This window comes from Grampus griseus, assembly GCF_964374135.1.
Source record: "Grampus griseus genome assembly, chromosome: 6".
Lineage (NCBI taxonomy): Eukaryota > Metazoa > Chordata > Mammalia > Artiodactyla > Delphinidae > Grampus > Grampus griseus.
In genome coordinates, this window is record NC_139000.1 from 42,616,377 (window position 1) to 42,639,155 (window position 22,779).

The 22,779-nt window shown below is 34.6% G+C and overlaps 1 protein-coding gene and 1 pseudogene across 2 annotated transcripts in view; one reads left to right on the plus strand and one right to left on the minus strand.

The window, feature by feature from the left end:
* VPS13A (vacuolar protein sorting 13 homolog A) overlaps positions 1-22,779 on the minus strand; it is a 235,726-nt gene that overhangs the window by 136,141 nt on the left and 76,806 nt on the right. Inside the window, exons 23-26 of the mRNA XM_082656304.1 lie at positions 12,419-12,557; positions 11,729-11,810; positions 10,350-10,504; positions 9,670-9,826 (exon numbers count right to left, since the gene is read on the minus strand). Of these exons, the coding sequence (XP_082512430.1) occupies positions 9,670-9,826; positions 10,350-10,504; positions 11,729-11,810; positions 12,419-12,557 (533 nt within the window). The remainder of the gene's footprint in view (positions 1-9,669; positions 9,827-10,349; positions 10,505-11,728; positions 11,811-12,418; positions 12,558-22,779) is intronic.
* On the plus strand, positions 2,327-2,520 carry LOC309823763 (translation machinery-associated protein 7-like; annotated as a pseudogene). The gene has a single exon. The product of its transcript is annotated as a translation machinery-associated protein 7-like (transcript).

The following is a 22,779-nucleotide window of genomic DNA, read 5'->3' on the forward strand; positions in this document are numbered from 1 at the left end:
AAGGTGTACTTATCTAACAATAGAAAGCAAAAGTGATAATACTGCAAAGGGAAATAAATGAACCCACTACCATATTAGAACACTTCACACTCCTCTATCAAAAATGGACAGATCTAGCAGACGAAAAATCAGTAAGGACATAGTTGAACTCAGTAATACCATCAAATAACTGGATGTAATGGATATCTACAGACTACTTCATCCAGCAAGAGCAGAATATTCATTCTTCTTAAGCTCACATGGAATACTCACCAAGATCAACCACATTCTCAGCCACAGAACACACCTTAGCAAATTTAAAAAAAAGAAATCATACAACATCTGCCTTCAGACCACAACAGAATTAAAATAGAAATCAATAACAGAACAGTTGGAAAATTCCAAAATATTTGGAGAATAAACAACACACTTCTAAGTAACACCTAAGTCAAAAAAGAAATCTTAAAGAAAGAATTAAAAAACACTTGGAACTGAATAAAAATGACAACACACCTAATCAAAATCTGTGGGCTATAGTGAAAGCTGCACTTAGAGGGAAACATAGCATTGAATGCATATATTAGAAAAGAAGATTTAAAATCAATTGTCTATGCTTCCACATCTTAGGAAACTAGAAAAAGAAGAAGAGAACAAATCCAAAGTAAGCAAAAGTAAAGAAATAATTAAAATTAGATCAGAAATCAATGAAACCAAAAGAAATCATTAGAGAAAATCAAAGACACCAAAAGTGGTTCTCTGAAAAAAATCAACAAAGTTATACATCTCACCAGGCTAACTTAGGAAAAACAAAGAGAACACAAATTACTAGTATCAGAAATGAAACAGAGGACATCACTATAGGTATCATGCACATTAAAAGAGTAAAGAAATACTATGAACAACTCTGCCCACCAATTTGATAACCTAATAAAATGGAACAATTCCTTGAAAGACATACCCTGTCAAACTCACACAGGAATAAACAAACTGAATATCTATTAAAGACATTAAGTCAATAATTAATACCCTTCCAAAACAGAAAGCACCAGGCCCAGATGGGTTCACTAGTGAATGTTAACAAACATTTAAGGAAGGTACTATACCAATTCTGTACAATCTCTTTCAGACTATAGAAACAGAAAATACTTCCTAACTCATTCTATGAAGCCTGAATTACCCTAATACCAAAACTACAAACACACAGACCAAAAAAAAAAAAAAAAAAAACGGGGGAAAGGAGGAAGAAGGGAAGAAGAGAACTACAGGACAGGAATTTTCATAGGAATTTTCATTAACACAGATGCAAAAATCTTCAACAAAATAATAGCAAATTAAATCCAACAGTGGAAAAAATTATGCACCATGACCAAGTAGGATTTATCCCAAGATAACAGGCTGGTTCAACATTCAAAAACCAACTGACATAATCTATCACATCCATAGGCTAAAGAAGAAAAACCACATGATCATATAAATTGATGCAGAAAAGGCATCTGACAATATCCAACAACCACTCATGATAAAAGCTCCCAGTGAACTAGGAATAAAAGAGAACTTCCTCAACTTGATAAAGAGTATCTTCAAACAACCTACAGCTAACATCATAATGGTGAGAAACTCAAAGCTTTCACACTAAGGAACAAGTAAGGATGTCCTTCCCCTCTTACCACCCATTTTCACATTGTAATGTAGGTCTTACCAAATACAATAAGAGAAGAAAAGAAATAAAAGGTATACAGACTAGGATGCAGACTGGGATGGAAGAAATAAAACTGTTCACAGATTACATGATCATATATGCACAAAATCTAAAAGAATCAACAATAAAAAAACTCAAACTAGTATGTCATTATAGTAAGGTTGCAGGATACAAGTCAACGGCTTTCCTATATACCAATAAAGGACAAAGTGGAATTTGAAATTAAAAACACAATTTTCATTTACATTAGCACCCCAATAATGTAATTCTTAGGGAAAAAAATTTAATAAAATATGCACAAGACCTCTATGAGGAAAACTACAAAACTCTAATTAGTGTTTAGAGTTCAAGAATCCAAATATATGGAGAAATAAATGATCCATGTTCAAGGATAGGAAGACTCAACAGTTCCAAGATGTCAGTTATTCCCAACCCGATCTACAGATTCAATGCAATACCAATCAAAATTCCAGGAACCAATTCATGTATACTGACAAATTGATTCTAAATTTCATAAGCAGAGGCAAAAGACCCAGAATACCTAAGACAATACAGACGGTCCCCAACTTAAGATGGTTTGTATCATGATGGTAAAAAAACTTATATCCACATCTGGTGGCAGGGTCTGGGGAAGGGGCGGCAGGCGCCATGTCGGGCCGTGAAGGTGGCGAGAAGAAGCCCCTGAAGCAGCCCAAGAAGCAAGCCAAGGAGATGGACAAGGAAGATAGGCATTCAAGCAGAAACAGAAGGAGGAGCAAAAGAAACTTGAGGAGCTAAAAGCAAAGGCCACGGGGAAAAGCCCCCTGGCCACAGGTGGAATTTAGAAATCTGGCAAAAAGTAAGCTGTTCCTTGTGCCTGAGGCAATGATGATCCTTAGTTCCATTCCTGTTTAAACATCTGGATTAAACATCTGGATTCCCTGCCATAACATCTGTTGCCACCTATAGCTGGAATGAAGTGTTGTCTTGGAACCTATTGTACATTTAAGAATAAACTTTTGTGAAAAAAAACAAAAAACAAAACAAACAAAAAAAAACTGATAAACTTACAACTACTGTACCCTTACAACCATACTGATTTTCACTTTCAGTACAGTATTCAATAAATTATATGAGATATTCATCACTTCATGATAAAATAGGCTTTGTGTTAGATGATATTGCTCAACTGTAGGCTAAATAAGTGTTCTGAGGATGTTTAAAGTATGCTGGGCTAAGCTACGATGTTCAGTAAATCAGGGGAATTAAATTCATTTCAGCTTAGAATATTTTCAACTTACAATGGTTTGTTGTGACATAATACCATCGAAAGTTGAGGAGGATCTATATTAAAGGAGAAGAACAAAGTTGAAGGACTGACACCACCTGATTTTAGAACTTGCTATAAAGTTACAGTAATCAAGGCACTGTGGTACTGGCAAAAGAACAGACAAAACACATCAATAGAACACAACGGAGAGTCCAGAAATAGACTTCCCTAAATATACTCAATTGATCTTGGACTAAACAGCAAAAGCAATACAATGGAGAAAGACAGTCTTTTTGACAAATGTTGATGGACTAAATGGATATCCACACACAAAAAACCACCCTTCACAAAAATCAGCTCAAAATGGATGATGCATCTATATATATAATACAAAACTATAAAATTTCAAGAATATGGGAGAATATCTAGACATTCTTGGATTAGCAATGACTTTTTTTTTTTTTTGCGGTACACGGGCTTCCCACTTTTGTGGCCTCTCCCGTTGCGGAGCACAGGCTCCAGACGCGCAGGCTCAGCAGCCATGGCTCATGGGCCCAGCTGCTCCGCGGCATGTGGGATCTTCCCGGACCGGGGCACAAACCTGTGTCCCCTGCATCAGCAGGCAGACTCTCAACCACTGCACCACCAGAGAAGCCCGGTAATGACTTTTTAGGATCCAACACCAAAGGCATGATCAAGGAAAGGAAGAATCAATAAACTGGACTTCATTAGAAATAAAAATTCTTCTCTGCAAAAGACTATAAGAGAATGAAAAGACAAGCCACAGACTGGAAGAAAATATTTGCAAAAGACACATATGATAAAGGACTGTTATCCAAAATATACAAAGAATTCTTTAAATTCAACAAGGAAACAAACAATACAATTTAAAAAATTGGCCAAAGAATTTAACAGAGACCTCACCAGAGAAGATATACAGATGGCAAATAAACATATGAAAAGATGTTCTACATGTTATCATCAAGGAAATGAAATTAAAACAACAGTAAGATACACTACACACCTTATTAGGATGCTCAAAATCCAGGCCATTGACACCAAACACTAGTGAGGATATGGAGCAACAGGAACTCTCTTCATTACTGATGAGGATGCTAAAAGGTACAGCCACTTTGGAGAATGTTCGAGAGCTTCTTATAAAACTAAACATACACTTATATTAGACTCAACAGTTGTGCTCCTTGGTATTTATCCAAAGAAACTGAAAACTTATGTCCACACAAAAACCGGCATATGGATGTTTACTGCACCTTTACTCAGAACTGGCAAAACTTGGAAGCAACCAACACATCCTCTGGTACTTGAATGGGTAAACTGTGGTACATCACACAGTGTATTAAGTGCTAAGAAGAAATGAATTATCAAGTCATGAAAAGACATAGAGATAACTTAAATACATATTAGTAACTGAAAGAAGCCAGTCTGGAAAAGCTAGATAGTATATAATTCCAACTATATGACTTTCTGGAGAAGGCAAAACTATGGACAAAGTAAAAAGATGAGTGGTTGCCAGGGATTGAGGGATGACAGGAAAGGATGAATAGATGGATCACAGAGGGCTTTTAGGGCAGTGAAACTACTGTGTACGATACTGTAATATTGGATACATGTCATTATACATTTGTTCAAATCCCTTAGAATGCACAACACCAAGCTGAACCAAGTAAACTATAGAATTTGGGTGTAGTGTGTCAATGTAGGTTCATCAACTGCAACAAATGTATCACTCTGGTGGAGAATATTTATCATGTGAGAGGCTATGCCTGTGTAGGTGCAGGGGATATATGTTAAATCTCTATCATCTGCTCAACTGTGCAGTGAATGAAAAACTGCTCTAAAAATAAAGTCTATTAAAATAGTTTTAATGTCATCTCTACACATAATAATGTTCTTATGCTAAAAAGGAATATAATGAAATTAAACTAGTGAATAGTTTGTCTTTTCCTTTAATTGAGGTATAAATGACATAAAACATTATATTAGTTCCGGGTGTACAACATGACTCCATATTAATATACATTGTGAAATGATCACCACAATAAGTTTAGTTAACATCTGTCCTCACACTTACTTAGAAATTCTTCTTCTTGTGATGAGTACTTTTAAGATTTGCTCTTTCAGCAACTTTCAAATATGCAAAACAGTATTATTAACTACAGTCACCATGCTGTACTTTACATCTCTATGACTTACTTTATAACTGGAAGTTTGTGTCTCTGGACCCCCTTCACCCATTTTCTGCACCACCCCCCCCCCCACCTATGGCAACGACCAATCTGTTCTCTGTACTACCTTGGTTGGTTTTTTTTTTTTTAGATTCCACATATAAGCAAGATCATACCATATTTATCTTTCTCTGACTTATTTCACTTAGCATAATGCCTTCAAGGTCCATTCATGTTGTCACAAATGGCAAGATTTCATTCCTTTTAATGGCTGAGTAGCATTCGATGGTATCTACTGGGCTGGCCAAAAACTTCGTTTGGGTTTTTCCATAAGCTCTTATGGAAAAACCCGAATGAATTTTTTTGGCCAACCCAACAGACAGCACATCTTTATCCATTCACCCATTAATGGACACTTAGGTTGCTTCCATATCTTGGCTATTGTCAGTAATGCTGCAATGAACATGAGGGTGCACATATCTTATCAAGTGAGTGTTTTTGCTTTCTTCAAATAAATACTCAGAAGTGGAATTGCCAGATCAGATGGTAATTCTATTTTTAACTTTTTGAGGAACTTTAATACTAGTTTCCATAGTGTCTGCACCAATTTACATTCTCATCAACAAAGCACAAGGGTTCCCTTTTCCCACATCCTCACCAACACTTTCTATTGCTTGTTTTTTTGATAATAGCCATTCTAACAGGTATGAGGTTATATCTCATGGTTTTGATTTGCATTACCCTGATGATTAGTGAGTTGAGCATCTTTTCGTGAACCTGTTGGCTAGTTGTATGTCTTGTTTGGAAAAAATGCCTATTCAGATCCTCTGTCCATTTTTGTTTGTTTTTTTCCCTATTGAGTTGTATGAGTTTTTTATATTATTTTAGATATTAACACCTTATATCAGATATACGAATTGCAATTACATAACACTATTTCATAGACTGGCTTTTCATTTAGTTGATGGTTTCCTGTGCTGCGCAGAAGCTTTTTAGTTTGATGTAGTCACATTTGTTTATTTTTGTTTTTGTTCCCTTTTGGGAATCAGAACCAAAATAATCATCACAAAGACCAATGTCAAGAAGCTTACTGCTTATGTATTCTTCTAGGAGTTTTATGGTTTTAGGTCTTACATTCACATCTTTAATTCATTATGAGTTAATTTTTATTTATGGTGTAAGACAGTAGTCCATTTTCATTCTTTTGCATGTGGCTGTCCAGTTTTACCAGCATCATTTATTGAAAAGTTACCCTTTCCTAAACGTATATTCTTGGCTCTTTTGTCATAAATTAATTGATCACAGATATGTGGGCTTATTTCTGGGCTCTCTATCCTGTTCCACTAATTGATGTGTCTGTTTTTATGCCAGTACCATACTGTTTTGATTACTATTGCTTTGTAATATACCTAGAAATCAGGGCTCATGATGTCTCCAGCTTTGTTCTTCTTTCTCAAGATTGTTTTGGCTATTCGGGTCTCCCACGGTTCCACACAAATGTCAGAGTTTCTTGTTCTAGTTCTGTGAAAAATGTCATTGGTATTTTCATAGAGACTGCATGGAATTTGTAAACTGTCTCAGGTAGGATATACATTTTAACAGCATTAATTATTCCAACCCATGAGGCACAGAATATCTTTCTGTTTATTTGTGTTTTTTTCAATTTCTTTCATCAATGTCTTATAGCTTTCAGTGGATAGGTCTTTTACCTCCTCAGTTAAATTTATTCCTAGGTACTTTGTCCTTTTTGAGTCAATTGTAAATGGTGTTGTCTTCTTAATTTCTCTTTCCTGATAGTTTGTTATTAGTGTATAAAAATGCAACAGATTTTAGTATGTTGACTTTGTATCCTGCAACTTTAATGAATTTGTTGATTAGTTCCAACAGTTTTTTTGGTGGAGTCTTTAGAGTTTTTGTACATATAATATCGTGTCTTCTGCAATAGTGACAGTTTTACTATTGGGTCAATTAATAAATCAAAAGAGAAATTAAAAAATACCTTGAGACAAATGGAAATAGAAATACAACATACCAGGGGGCTTCCCTGGTGGCTCAGTGGTTGGGAATTCGCCTGCCAATGCAGGGGACGTGGGTTCGTGCCCTGGTCCAGGGGGGATCCCACCTGCCGCAGAGCAGCTAGGCCCGTGTGCCACAGCTACTGAGTCTGTGCTCTAGAGCCCGTGAGCCACGACTACTGGGCCCACGAGCCACAACTGCTGAAGCCCACATGCCTAGAGCCCACGCCCCGCGGTGGGAGAGGCCACGGCAGTGAGAAGCCTGCACAACACAAGGAAGGGTAGCCCCCACTCGCCGCAGCTGGACAAAGCCCACACACAGCAACGAACACCCAACGCAGCCAAAAAAAAAAAAAAAAAAAGAAATACAACATACCAAAATTTACGGGATGCAGCAAAAGCAGTTCTAAAAGAGAAAAGCATGGATGTCTACTTTAAGAAACAAGAAAAACCTCAAATAAACAAAATTACTGTTTACACATCAAGAAATTAGGCAAAAAAAAGAACAAAACCCAAAGTTAGAAGTAAAAAATAACAAAGAAGAGAGGAGAAATAAATGAAATAGAAACCAAAACACAGCAGCAAAGATCAATTAAACTGAAGAGCTGATTCTTTGAAAAGACAAAATTGACAAACCTTTAGCTAGATTCACCATGAAAAAGAGAGAGGGCTCAAATAAATATTATCAGTTATGAAAAAGGAGATGTGACACATGATACCACAGAAATTTAAAGGATCATAAGAGACTAGCATGGATATTTTTATATGTTAACGAATTGGACAACCTAGAAGAAATGGATAAATTTCTAGAAACATACAACCTTCCAAGACAGAATCATGAACAAATAAGAAGTCTGAATAGAGCAATAAGTCCTAAGGTCGAATCAAAACCTCCCAACAAAAAAAAATCCAGGAATAGATGGCTTCACTGGTGAATTCTATCAAACATTTAAAAAGAATTAATACCAATCCTTCTGAAACTCTTCCCAAAAAAATAGAAGAGGAGGAAACATCTGCAAACTTATTTTACGAGGCCAGCATTACCCTGATACCAAAACCAGACAAGGACGCCACAAGAAAAGAATATTCATCAGGCCAATATTCCTGATGAATACAGATGCAAAAATCCTCAACAAAATATTACCAAACCAAATTCGATACTATATTAAAAGGTTCGAACACCAAGATCTAGTGGAATTTGTTCCAAGGATGTTGCAGTTCAACATCCACAAATCAATCAACATGATACACCATGTTAACAAAATGAAGGATAAAAATCATATGATCATCTCAATAGATGCAGAAAAAGCATTTGACAAAATTCAACATCCATTTAATATAAAAGCTTTCTACAAAGTGGGAATAGAGGAAATGTATCATAATAATAATAGGCCATCTATGACAAGCCCACAGCTAATATACTACTCAACAGTGAAAAGCTGAAAGCTTTTCCTCTAAGATCAAGAAGAGAAGGATGCTGACTTTGCCACTTTTGTTCAACATAGTATTGGAAGTCCTAGCCAAAGCAATTAGGCAAGAAAAAGAAATAAAAAGCACCCCAATTGGAAGTGAATAGTTTTTCTTAATATTCTGATGGAATTCATGAACCATTCAGAATTATGTTTCAAGGAAAAACCTCAAAATGTAAAGGAGGGAAAAAAAACAAAAAACTCTTCTAAAAGTCTGCCAAAGCAAACAGAAACATTTTCTAAGATATCATATAATTTATATGTTAGGATTTGGGACATAAATTGTTTGTGGTAGGCAGAATATTTACACACCCCTCCCACAAGGATGTCCATGCTCTAATCCCCCTAAACCTGAGAATATGTTATTTCATATGGTAAATGTAACATTACAGAGATGATTAAGGTTAAGATTAAGGGGAAATTATCCTCAATTGTCCAAATGCACCAAATCTAATTACCTTAGTTTTTTAGAGTGGAAGAAAAAGGTAGAAGAAAAGGTTAGAGAGATTACAGCATGAGAAGGATCTAACACCCCATAATGGTTCTGGGATATAAAAAAAAATTAGTGCAAGGACCTAGAGAGGCCTGTAGGAGCTAAGGCCAATCCTCACCTTATAGGCAGCAAGAAAACAGACTTAAACCATATAAAACTAAATTCTGCCAACACCTGAGTGAGCAAGAAAATAGATATTCCCCTACAGCCTCCAAAAAAGAAGTCCTGTTGACAGCTTGATTTTTTCACACTGAGACTTGTGTCAGACATCTGATATACAGAACTTTAATAAATCTGTGGTAAATTGTTACAGTATCAATAGGAAACTTATTCAGTATTTTAGTATTCAGTTAAGTAGACTTAAAATTAAACCATTTTCCTTAATAAGAAAAATTGTCTTCATTTTCTCTCTAGTCTACACCTTAAGATTCCAAAGTATAATATGAAAGTTGAAGACTAACACATTTCTTTGATAATATTTTATCATATGTACTGACTAAGCACCCAGAGAATTTATCTCCAGAAGGTAATCAAACAGTAAAATTAATTAATTTAGTTTTTTAAAACAGAGATTCTTACCAAAATATTCTGGGCATTTTAAGCAGACCTCTTTCAAAAAGGCATTTGCTTTCAAATCAAATGTTCGAAGCTCAATGACTGTGCCCAATCCCAAGACATTAATTTCTACCACAGGTAGTTCACAATCTCCAACAAGGTGACAGAATTGAATCAAAACCTGGAAAAGAAAGAAAAAAGAAACTACGACTACCTAAAACAAAAAAATTGTTTATATTGATGGTGGCTATATATGGATATGTGAGGTATACGTGTAGTATAAATGACACATATTTAAATTTAGGAGAGATTTTATACACACACATATACAATACACACATTGTACAAATTATTTTCAATAAATATATACTGAATAACAACAATACCTCTAAACTCTTAATTCTTTTTTTTAAGTGAAAGCAGATTTATTTAGAGAGATACACATTCCACAGGCAGAATGTGGTCCCTCTCAAAAGGTGAGGGTGGCCAAACCTTTAATTATTGATTAAGGAAATTAATCTTAAGATTAATTAATTAAGAAAGGGGAGGGAGAACCACAAGGTAACATCTGGATTGAGTTTAAATAGGATGAAAACAACACTGTCTATTAGTAATGAGACTATATAAATGAGCTGTGAATAGTAGAAATGACTGACAATTTAAATAAGCCATATTAATTTTACCATAGTACACACAATGCATACCTCTGGCACTTCAAATCTTATTTTATATTCAGTCATATTTTTTGAACAATCTGGCTTTTGAAGCTTTTCTTGTTGAGGACTTTTAATTCTAGATGGAGGTTGAAGAGGCTCTTCCAAGGGACTACATGGGGCATCAAAAAACTCCTCATCTGAATCTAAATACCATAGAACATTTAAGTCAATAATCAAAATGACTGATTTAATAATAACATTCTAATAATTTTTCTGAAATAAATATGAACACTAAAACACTATTTCAAAAAATTGAATGTAAGGTCAAAAATAAATAGAAAAGAATATAAAGATTACATGTGAAAAAATAACATTCTTAACAACAAAATGTATGGAAAATTACAAAATACAATCTTTAGCTTAATGAACATCATCTTTAAAATCAAGATACTAAAAACTGCTAAAGAAAATTTCATAGCAAATGCCAAGGCCAATTATTACATACATGATGAATACTGAAAGGAACACACTAATATGCTCACTCTACCTGGAAACAGGTAAACAGGACTTAGTTACAAACACTGCAATATTAAAAGTAGAAGGCAGGCCCTAAAATTTGAATGGAGAAACTAAGATCAAGCACTACTTCACATATGTATGACTATATAGGAATATATATATGATAGTAAATTTCTACAACATGCTATTTAAATGGACCCAAAATCTAGTAAAACCATTAAAAGAAGGTTTAAAGGAAACTAAAATCATCTAAGTATATCCCTAAGAACATAAAATTGAATTTTAGGGTAGATGATCTCACAAACAACATTTCCTCCCCCTCCCCACCCACCCTGGTCACTACACAGAAAGGAAAACATTCTCTAGAAAACTGAGGATCAACATGGCAATTTCTGTTGTTTAACATTTACAATTTTTAAAGTTTTAAAAATAGAAAAATACATTTATTTTTCTTTCTAATGCAGCCAAAAAAGCATGTATTTCATAACAAAGTATTTACCAGTTTTCATATGTTAATGAAGGTATTAAGGCTTGATTTTTCCTTTAATAACAAAAAAGGAAGTGTAAAAAAAAAAAATTACTATAATGAAGATCTCCAAAAGCTAAGTAACACATTATAAATTAGACACAAAGTTTCATGGGGTCTCTTAGATCACAAAGGATAAAGATGATTAATTTGCTAGTGGTCCCTGTGATTATGGGGTTCAACTTTTATATACCAAAAAAAATCCCACTGCAAAAGCAACTTTAAGGAACATCCAAATTACACTGTTTTAAAGGAATTTTAGTGAAATTTTGTGGATAATATGCAAATATCTGCTATTGCCTGAAAGTTTTTATGTGGTCTCAAAATTTTTTTCATAATATATTTATAACAAGGAAAATTTCCTAAAGTAGTTTCATTTTACCATCTTCAACACATGGAATTTCCAAAGAAGAAAACTTTTTCTGTGAAATCTGTGATGTTCCCAAAGAAGTGGATCTTTGAATCTGGAAGGAAAGTTAATTCACTGTCAGCACACAGACTTTTATTATACGTTCTAAGACAATTCTGACAACACACACACACACACACACACACACACACACACACACACACACACACACACACACACACACACACACACCTCAATCTGAATTAACTGGAAAAAAATCCAGCCTGAATTAGAAAGTTAATTTGTAAAATGTAGATTTAAAGAAGTGCTTTTACAATTTCAAGGCTAAATACAAATTGCAGAACTGTTATAATCAGTTAATCAGAACTGTTATAATCATACGTATACACACAGAGACATGCATGTTTCTATGTGTGTGTATTAGTATGTGCTATAAACATTTTCAAAAAACTAGAGAAGCAGTAGTTAACCATTGAGGAGAGGGACTGGAAAAGTGAAGAAAGGTAGATTTATTATTTCATTCTTTTGTTTACTATTTGCACCTTTTACTATTTCATCATTCTGTCTTTCAGTATGTAATTTAAAAAGTCTATTCACAATGAATTGAATTGTTTTACCCAAAATTTCTGTGGCTGTTACAAATACTGTTTGTGGAATTTTCTTTTTTAACTCGTGCTTTCATTAATTTTGAAAATACATTACCTGAAATGGTTTGACAGGGACATTTACTTCAGTTGCAGGTGGGGGTTTTGGGATGCTTTCAATCAATTCCAATATCCCTTGCAGTTTTTTATCTGAGATTCGTAAAGAAATCAGTGGTAAGTTTCCAAAAATCTTGAATCTGTTTCAAAAAGACAGAAATCATTATAAAAAGATGACTGTTCATCTTAAATTATCTAAGAATAATAAAATGTGATTTTAAGTACTAAATATTATCTACACAGTCCATGGGACAAATTATCTCACAATCTACAGTCAAATTCCCATCATTTTACCTTATTAACCAATCTCATCAGCTGAACTAACGTCATTATTTTTCAAAGGCTTATTTTCTATTATTATTATGTTTACTATCCCTCTGCTATTTTGCCAATGCCAATTGACAATCACTATTTATGAAGTGTTTACTACAGACAGGCATTAAGGAAAACACTTGATATGCATTATCATAAATAATTCTCACAACCTAATAGGAGGGAGACAACCTATTTCTGCTCGCTGTTTCTTATAAGAAAGAAATGTGTACATATGTACATGGTTCCTATCAGGAAACTAAGGTTGGCAGGTACAAATAACTTGTCCAAGAGATTATATATTTAAAACCAGGTTTAGAAATCAGATCTGAATGAAAAATCAAAATCATATAAGTAGATGCATGTAACAAAATCCAATACCCATTCACCATAAGAACTCACAGTAAACTAGAAGAAGAACTACCTCAACTTGATGACGAATATCTTTGAAAAACTTACAACTAACACCATACTTAACAGTGAGAAACTCAATGTTTTCCCACTAAGATTAGGTGCAAAACAAAGATATCCCTCTCACCACTCCATTTCAACATCACACTGGAAGTCCTTAAATGCAGTAAGCCAAGAAAAGAAAACAAAAAGCATACAGATTGATAAAGAAGACATAAAACTGTCTTTGTTCACAGACGACACAATCATCTATGTAAATTATCTAGAAAAAAATTCCTGAAACTAATAAGCCAATACAGCAAAGTTGTAGGATATGAGGTTAATATGTAATAGTGAATTACTTTCTTATATACCAACAATGAACAAGTATAATCTAAAATTAAAAATACAATACCATTTACATTAGCACCCCAAGAAAGTAATACTTAGGTATAAATCTAACAAAATAAATACAAGATCTGTATGAGGAAAACTGTAAAACTCTGATAATATATTAAGAACTAAATAAATGAAGAAATATTCCACATTTAAGGGTAGGAAGATTCAATCTGTCAAGATGTCAGCTCATCCCAAACTGATCTATATAGATTCCATGCAATCACAATCAAAATCCCATCAAGTTATTTAATGGATATTGACAAACTGATTCTAAAGTTTAAATGGAGGGGCAGAAGACCCAGAATAGCCAACATAATACTGAAGAAGAGCAAGGTTGGAGGGTTGATATTCCCTGACTCAAGACTTACTGTAAAGCTACAGTAAGCAAGACGCTGTGCTATTGGCAAAAGAATAGATAAACAGATCAATGGAAGAGAACAATGGAACAGAACAGAGAGTGCAGATACAGACCTCCATAAATATAGTCTACTGAATCGCTGACAAAGGAGCAAAGGCAAAATAATGGAGCAAAGACATTCTCTTCAACAAATGGTGCTGGAATAAATGAATATCGACATGCAAAAATTAATTCAGACAGGCCTTACACCCTTCACAAAAGCTAATACAAAGTTGATCACAGACCTAAATTTAAAATGCAATACTATAAAACTCCAAAAAGATAAATCAAAGAAAACTTAGATGACCTTTTTAGATACTTTTTAGATGATCACTTTTTAGATACAACACAAAGGCACAATTTATGAAAAAAATAATTGATAAGCTGGATTTGGTTAAAATTATAAACTTCTGGGACTTCCCTGGCAGTCCAGTGGTTAAGACACCACGCTTCCACTGCAGAGGGCACAGGTTTGATCCCTGTTCGGGGAACTGAGATCCCACATGCCGGCGCCAAAAAAATTAAAAACTTCTGCTCTACAAAAGACAATGCCAAGAGATTTAGAAGACAAGCCACAGAGTGGGAGAAAATATTTGCAAAAGATGGAACTCATAAAGGACTATTATCCAAAAAGTTCAAAAAAATTTTTTTAAGTTTATTTTCTTATATAGCAGGTTCTTATTAGTTACCCATTTTATACACATCAGTGTATACATGTCAATCCCAATCTCCCAATTCATCCCACTTCTTTTTTATTGAGCTGCATGAGCTGTTTATATATTTTGGAGATTAATCCTTTGTCTGATGACTCATTTGCAAATACTTTCTCCCATTCTGAGGGTTGTCTTTTCATCTTCTTTCTGGTTTCCTTTGCTGTGCAAAAGCTTTTAAGTTTCATTAGGTCCCACTTGTTTATTTTTGTTTTTATTTCCATTACTCTAGGAGGTGGATCAAAAAAGATCTTGCTGTGATTTATGTCAAAGAGTGTTCTTCCTAATTTTTCCTCTAAGAGTTTTACAGTGCCCAGTCTTACATTTAGCTCTCTAATCCATTTTGAGTTTATTTTTGTGTATGGTGTTAGGGAGTGTTCTAATTTCATTCTTTTACATGTACCTGTCCAGTTTTCCCAGCACCACTTATTGAAGAGACTGTCTTTTCTCCACTGTATATCCTTGCCTCCCTTGTCATAGATTAGGTGGCCATAGGCGCGTAGGTTTATCTCTGGGCTTTCTATCCTGTTCCATTGATCTATATTTCTGTTTTAGTGCCAGTACCATAGTGTCTTGATCACCGTAGCTTTGTAGTATAGTCCGAAGTCAGGGAGTCTGATCCCTCCAGCTCCGTTTTTTTCCCTCAAGACTGCTTTGGCTATTCGGGGTCTTTTGTGTCTCCATTACAAATTTTAATATTTTTTGTTCTAGTTCTGTAAAAAATGCCATTGTCAATTTGATAGGGATTGCATTGAATCTGGAGATTGCTTTGGGTAGTATGGTCATTTTCACAATATTGAGTCTTCCAATCCAAGAACATTGTATATCTCTCCAACTGTTTGAATCATCTTTAATTTCTTTCATCAGTGTCTTATAGTTTTCTGCATACAGGTCCTTTTTCTCCCTAGGTAGGTTTATTCCTAGGTATTTTATTCTTTTTGTTGCAATGGTAAATGGGAGTGTTTCCTTAATTTCTCTTTCAGATTTTTCATCATGAGTGTATAGGAATGCAAGAGATTTCTGTGCATTAATGTTGTATACTGCAACTTTACCAAATTAATTGATTAGCTCTAGTAGTTTTCTGGTGGCATCTTTAGGATTCTCTATGTATAGTATCATGTCATCTGCAAACAGTGATAGTTTTACTTCTTCTTTTCTAATTTGTATTCCTTTTATTTCTTTTTCTTCTCTGATTGCCATGGCTAGGACTTCCAAAACTATGTTGAATAATAGTGGCGAGAGTGGACATCCTTGTCTTGCTCCTGATCTCAGAGTAAATGCTTTCAGTTTTTCACCATTGAGAATGAGGTTTGCTGTGGGTTTCTCATGTATGGCCTTTATTATGTTGAGGTAGGTTCCTTCTATGCCCACTTTCTGAAGAGTTTTTATCATAAATGGGTGTTGAATTTTGTCAAAAGCTTTCTCTTCATCTACTGAGATGATCATATGGTTTTTATTCTTCCGTTTGTTAATATGGTGTATCACATTGATTAATTTGCGTATGATGAAGAATCCTTGCATCTCTGGGATAAATCCTACTTGATGATGGTGTATGATCCTTTTAATGTGTTGTTGGATTCTGTTTGCTAGTATTTTGTTGAGGATTTTTGCATCTATATTCATCAGTGATATTGGTCTGTAATTCTCTTTTTTTCTAGGATCTTGTCTGCTTTTTGGTATCAGGGTGATGGTGGCCTCAAAGAATAGAATGAGTTTGGGAGTGTTCCTTCCTCTGCAATTTTTTGGAAGCCTTTGAGAAGGATGGGTGTTAGCTCTTCTCTAAATGGCTGATAGAATTCACCTGTGAAGCCATCTGGTCCTGGGCTTTTGTTTTTTGGAAGATTTTTAATCACAGTTTCAATTACATTACTTGTGATTGGTCTGTTCATATTTTCTGTTTCTTCCTGGTTCAGTCTTGGAAGGTTATACCTTTCTAAGAATTTGTCCATTTCTTCCAGGTTGTCCATTTTATTGGCATTGAGTTGCTTTTAGTAGTCTCTTAGGAAGGTTTGGATTTCTGCGGTGTCTGTTGTAACTTCTCCTTTTTCATTTCTATTTTTATTGATTTGAGTCCTCTCCTTCTTTGTCTTGATGAGCCTGGCTAATTGTTTATCAATTTTGTTTTATCTTCTCAAAGAACCAGCTTTTAGTTTTATTGATCTTTGCTAATTGTTTTGTTTCTATTTCATTTATTTCTGCTCTGATCTTTATGATTTCTTTACTTCTGTTAACTTTGGGTTTTGTTTGTTCTTCTTTCTCTGGTTCCTTTAGGTGTAAGGTTTGATTGTTTGAGATTTTGCTTGTTTCTTGAGGTAGGCTTGTATTGCTATAAACTTCCCTGTTAGAACTCCTTTTGCTGCATCCCATAGGTTTTGGATCGTCGTGTTTTCATTGTAATTTGTCTCTAGGTATTTCTTGACTTCCTGTTTGGTTTCTTCAGTGATCTCTTGGTTGTTTAGTAACATATTCTTTAGCCTCCATGTGTTTGTGTTTTTTACGTTTCTTTCCCTGTAATTATTTCTAATCTCATAGTGTTGTGGTCAGAAAAGATAATTGATTTGATTTCAATTTTCTTAAATTTACTGAGGCTGATTTGTGACCCAAGATATGATCTAACCTGGAGAATGTTCCGTGCACACTTGAGAAGAAAGTGTAATCTGCTGGTTTTGGATGGAATGTCCTATAAATATCAATTAAATCCATCTGGTCTATTATGTCATTTAAAGCTTGTGTTTCCTTATTAATTTTCTGTTTGGATGATCTGTCCATTGGTGTAACTGAGGTGTTAAAGTCCCCCACTATTATTGTGCTACTGTCTATTTCCTCTTTTATAGCTGTTAGCAGTTGCCTCATATATTGAGATGCTCCTGTGTTGTGTGTATATATATTTATAATTATTATATCTTCTTCTTGGATTGATCCCTTCATCATTATGTAGTGTCCTTCCTTGTCTCTTGTAACATTCTTTATTTTAAAGTCTATCTTATCCGATATGAGTACTGCTACTCCAGCTTTCTTTTGATTTCCATTTGCATGGAATATCTTTTTCCATCCCCTTTCAGTCTTTATGTGTCCCCAGCATATATATATGGGTCTTGTTTTTGTATCCCTTCAGCAAACCTGTGTCTTTTGTTTGGAGCATTAAATCCATTCACGTTTAAGGTAATTATCGTTATGTATGTTCCTATTACCATTTTCTTAATTGTTATGGGTTTGTTATTGTAAGTCCTTTTCTTCTCTTGTGTTACCCACTTAGAGAAGTTCCTTTAGCATTTGTTGTAGAACTGGTGCGGTGGTGCTGAATTCTCTTAGCTTTTGTTTGTCTGTAAAGCTTTTGATTTCTCCGTAGAATCTGAATGAGATCCTTGCCGGGTAGAGTAATCTTGGTTGTAGGTCTTCCCTTTCATCACTTTAAATATGTCACGCCACTCCCTTCTGGCTTGTAGAGTTTCTGCTGAGAAATCAGCTGTTAACCTTATGGGAGTTCCCTTGTATGTTATTTTTCGTTTTTCCCTTGCTGCTTTCAATAATTTTTCTTTGTCTTTAATTTTTGTCAATTTGATTACTATGTGTCTCGGCATTTTTCTCCTTGGGTTTATCCTGCCTGGGACTCTCTGCGCTTCCTGGACTTGGGTGGCTATTTCCTTTCCCATGTTAGGGAAGTTTTTGACTATAATCTCTTCTCATATTTTCTCAGGTCCTTTCTTTCTTCTCCTTCTGGGACCCCCTATAATGCGAATTGTTGCATTTAATGTTGTCCCAGAGGTCTCTTAGGCTGTAGGCTGTCTTCATTTCTTTTCATTCTTTTTTCTTTATTCTGTTTCACGGTAGTGAATTCCACCATTTTGTCTTCCAGGTCACTTATCCATTCTTCTGCCTCAGTTATTCTGCTATTGATTCCTTCTAGTGTATTTTTCATTTCAGTTATTGTATTGTTCGTCTCCGTTTGTTTGTTCTTTAATTCTTCTAAGTGTTCTTTAGTTCTTCTAGGTCTTTGTTAAACATTTCTTGCATCTTCTCGACCTTTGCGTCCGTTCTTTTTCCGAGGTCTTGGATCATCTTCACTATCATTATTCTGAATTCTTTTTCTGGAATGTTGCCTATTTCCATTTCATTTAGTTATTTTTCTGGGTTTTATCTCGTTCCTTCATCTGGTACATAGCCCTCTGACTTTTAATTTTGTCAATCCTTCTGTGAATGTGGTTTTTGTTCCACAGGCTGCAGGATTGTAGTTCTTCTTGCTTCTGCTGTCTGCCCTCTGGTGGATGAGGCTATCTAAGAGGCTTGTGCAAGTTTCCTGATGGTAGGTACTGGTGGTGGGTAGAGCTCTCAAAGAATACTTAAAGCTGAATAATAAGAAGACAATCTGGTTGAAAAATGGACAAAAGATCTTAACAGACACCTCACCAAATAAGATACATAGATAGCAAATAAGCAAAGATGTTCCACATTATGTATAATCAGAGAAATACAAATCAAAATAAGAATAATGAGATAGTACTACACACCTACTATAATAACCAAAATCAGGAATACTGACACCACCAAATAATGGCAAGGATGTGGAGCAGCAGGAACTCACAATTACTGCTGACTGAAATGCAAAAGGGTATAGCCCCTTTGGAAGACAGTCTGGAAGTTTCTTAGAAAACTAAAGATACTCTCACCATATGACCCAGCAATTGTGCTCCTTGATATTTACCCAAAGGAATTTAAAGTTATGTCCCCACAAAAACCTGCACATGCATGTTTATAACAGCTTTACTCAGAATTTTATATGAATCAAGTTTATCCACAAAAATTTTATATTCCAATTTTATCACCAAAACTTGGAAGCAACCAAGATGTCCTGCAGTAGGTAATGGATAAACTGTGATACATCAGATACTGGAATATTATTCAGCACTAAAAAAAAAATGAGTTCTCAAGTCATGAAATGACAGGGAGGAACCTTAAATGCATATTACTAAGTGAAAGATGTCCATGTGAAAAGGCTTTCTCTTCTCTAATTCCAATTATATGACATTCTGAAAAAGGGAAAACTATGGACACAATAAAAAGATCAGTGCTTGCTAGGGCTTGAGTGTGACAGGGGAGGGATGAATAGAAGATTTGTAGGGCAGTAAGAATACTCTATATGATAAACTCTATATGATACCACAATTATGGCTACATATTATGCATTTGTCCAAACCCATTCAAGGTACAACACCAAGAGTGAACCGTAATGTAAACTATAGACTTTGGGTAATTATGATGTGTAAATGTCGGTTTATCAATTCTAACAAATGTACCACTAGGTGGGGGATGTTGTTAATGGGAAGGCTATGCATGGGTGGATGCAGGGGGTGTATGGGCAATCCCTGTAGCTTCCTATCAACTTTTTTGTGACACTAAAACTGCTGCAATATGAAGAAAGTCTTTAAAAAGTAATAATGATTTTAAGAGACTGACATCAAAGAAAGAATAAGTTTTCGTTCACCATTTTTATCCCTGCATTTTAACTTATTTTTTCAATCACACACAATGCTAAAAATATACCTGAATTACTTGAGAAAATTATAAGCTTTCTTTTACCTCCAGTAACCTAAGTATTTGTAACTAATCCCATACATCCTAATTTAACAGGTACATATTATAGATCTGTCTCATTAATGTACCTAAACTTTTCAATTTCTTTAAATATGCCAGCTTAACAACCTGAGTATGGCAGGTGCCAAAATAATACCTACCAAATAACAGAGGATTTCCTTTTATCTGCCTTAAACTTTTTAAGCTCAAACTTCAAAGGAAGTTGCCTGATACTTGTAGAGTTCCAGGACTTTATATAATGTCATATCCACTTTATATTGCTCACAACTTACAAAACTGAAATCAAATGCTTCTCAGATTTCATCTTTCTAGATCATTATAGTTTCTGCTTGTGATTGTTTTCGGCACAATTTTCTGGTCCTAACTTATAGCCATTTTAGTATCATAAGAATACTAGTACAGAAGGCTTTCCTGGTGTCTTCTGCCTTTATTCGTTGCGTCTGGGTATAACGCACTGAACCAGAGTTTGGCAAAATATGGCCATGGATTAATCCAGCCTGCTGCTTATTTTTGTAAATAAAGTATTAACTGGAATACAGCTATGCCCAGTTACTATGTACTGTTTATAGCTGCTTTCATGCTAATATAGCAGAGTTGAGTAGTTGTGACAGACAATACAACTTCAAGCCTAAAACATTTAATATCTAGCCCTTTAAAAAAGTTTGCTGACTGTTACACTGGATTAATCTCTCATACTCTTGCATTCCATTATCTGTCTATATATAGACATTTTAACCAACTGTTTTAATTCCTGCTAGGCTATGCATATTCCCTACATTACTGGACGTAAATTCTCCCTAATCATAGATTAACAGAGCAATCTAAAGCAAGGGAAGTTAGCCATTTCTTCTCTCAGAGTAATATCACTTTTTTTTGGTACCCTGTAACATCCTAGATTTTAGCATATTTAAGTATAAAATGCTGAAAAAAAATCTATTCGTAAACATGTTTGCAACAGGAAATTACATACATCTTTGTCCTTTCTCACATACTGACAAACTTTAAAAGAAATATCAGACAACAGTAAATAGGCAGGAGGACATTTGGGAAGGAAGCCAAAGAACCTAAGCGTGTCTAAAATTAACCTATACCTAATGCTTGATTGTAAACAACAGCAAAATGTATAGAATGGTTTTCTTTCCTCTTCTCTTTCTCAAACCAAATTCCTGGCATTCCTCTGCTTTAAGACACTCAGAGTCCCAGTTTGATACTCTTGAATAAGGAAGTCTAAGAGAATGAGAGTAAACTGCACAATGTTTTCTAGAGAATTGAGTCCTAAAATTTGAAAGGCAAAAAAAAAAAAGAAGGCGTGTAGGTTTCACTTAGGTCTCTTCCTTTCACATGGTGACAACAGTAAGTAGTATGAACCGGGTCTGCAACATAGCATATGGGAAAAAGACCAGGCTATCACTACTTCCTACTATCCCTTCCATCCATACTTGAGCCACAAAACCTTGAGCACTGCTACATGAGCATTCTCTTCTTGCCTCTCTAGTAACAATTTCACTTAGATTGTTTGGTAGTTGTTAGATGTGTCTTTCTTTAAATTTTAAAATGGATCTGTGGCTGAAGTTTGAATGCTTGCAAGGGAGAGAAAAATTACTGGTGGAAAGAAAAGGTGAAAGGGCTAGCTACGGTCTTAAACTATAGGACTAAATCAGCTAACTAGTCCAGTCTAATTTAACAGACTTCTATATTTAGGATACTGGGCTCAAAGCATCAGTCAGCTAACAATAAAATATAAAGATCTCGGTAAAAGCAAACACACCATAAATATAAAATCAAGTATTGTGATTTTTTATTTTAACTTCACCTTTTATTTTCTACAGGATTTAGAAAATATAAATCTGTGCTAATGGGTACAATATATAATAAAGATATAACTTGTGACATCAATGACATAAAATGGAGGGGGTGGAGCAGTAAATAGTAGAGTTTTTGTATGCAATTAAAGTTAAGTTGGTGTCAATTTTTAAAAAATTGTCAACTTTACAATGTTATAGGTAATTTCCATGATAACTAAAAAGAAAATATCTATAGAACGTGTATATGTGGAAAAGAGAAGGGCAATAAAACATGTCAGAACAAAAAATCAACTAAACACAAACGAAGGCCATAACAGAGGAAAAAAGGGACAAAAAGCTATAAGACATACAGAAAGTAAATAACAAAATGACAAAATTAATTTGTTCCCCATCAGTATTTATTTTAAACATAATGGTTTAAACTTCACAAAGATATAAATTGACAGAATGAATTAAAAAAAAACGATCAAACTGTATGTCTGCAAGAGACTGACTTTAGATCTAAGGACACAAATAGTTTGAAAGTGAAAGATATTCTATGCAAATAATATCCAAAAGAAAGCAGGAATGGCTATAGTATCAGTCAAACCAGACTGTAGGTCAAAACCTGTTACAAGAGACAAAAGACATTATTTAATAAAAAGTCACTTCATCAAGAAGATATAACAATTAGAAACATATATGCACCAAACATCAGAGCTCAAAAATATATGAAATATTGACAGAGTTGAGGGAAGAAATAGCTCTACAATAACAT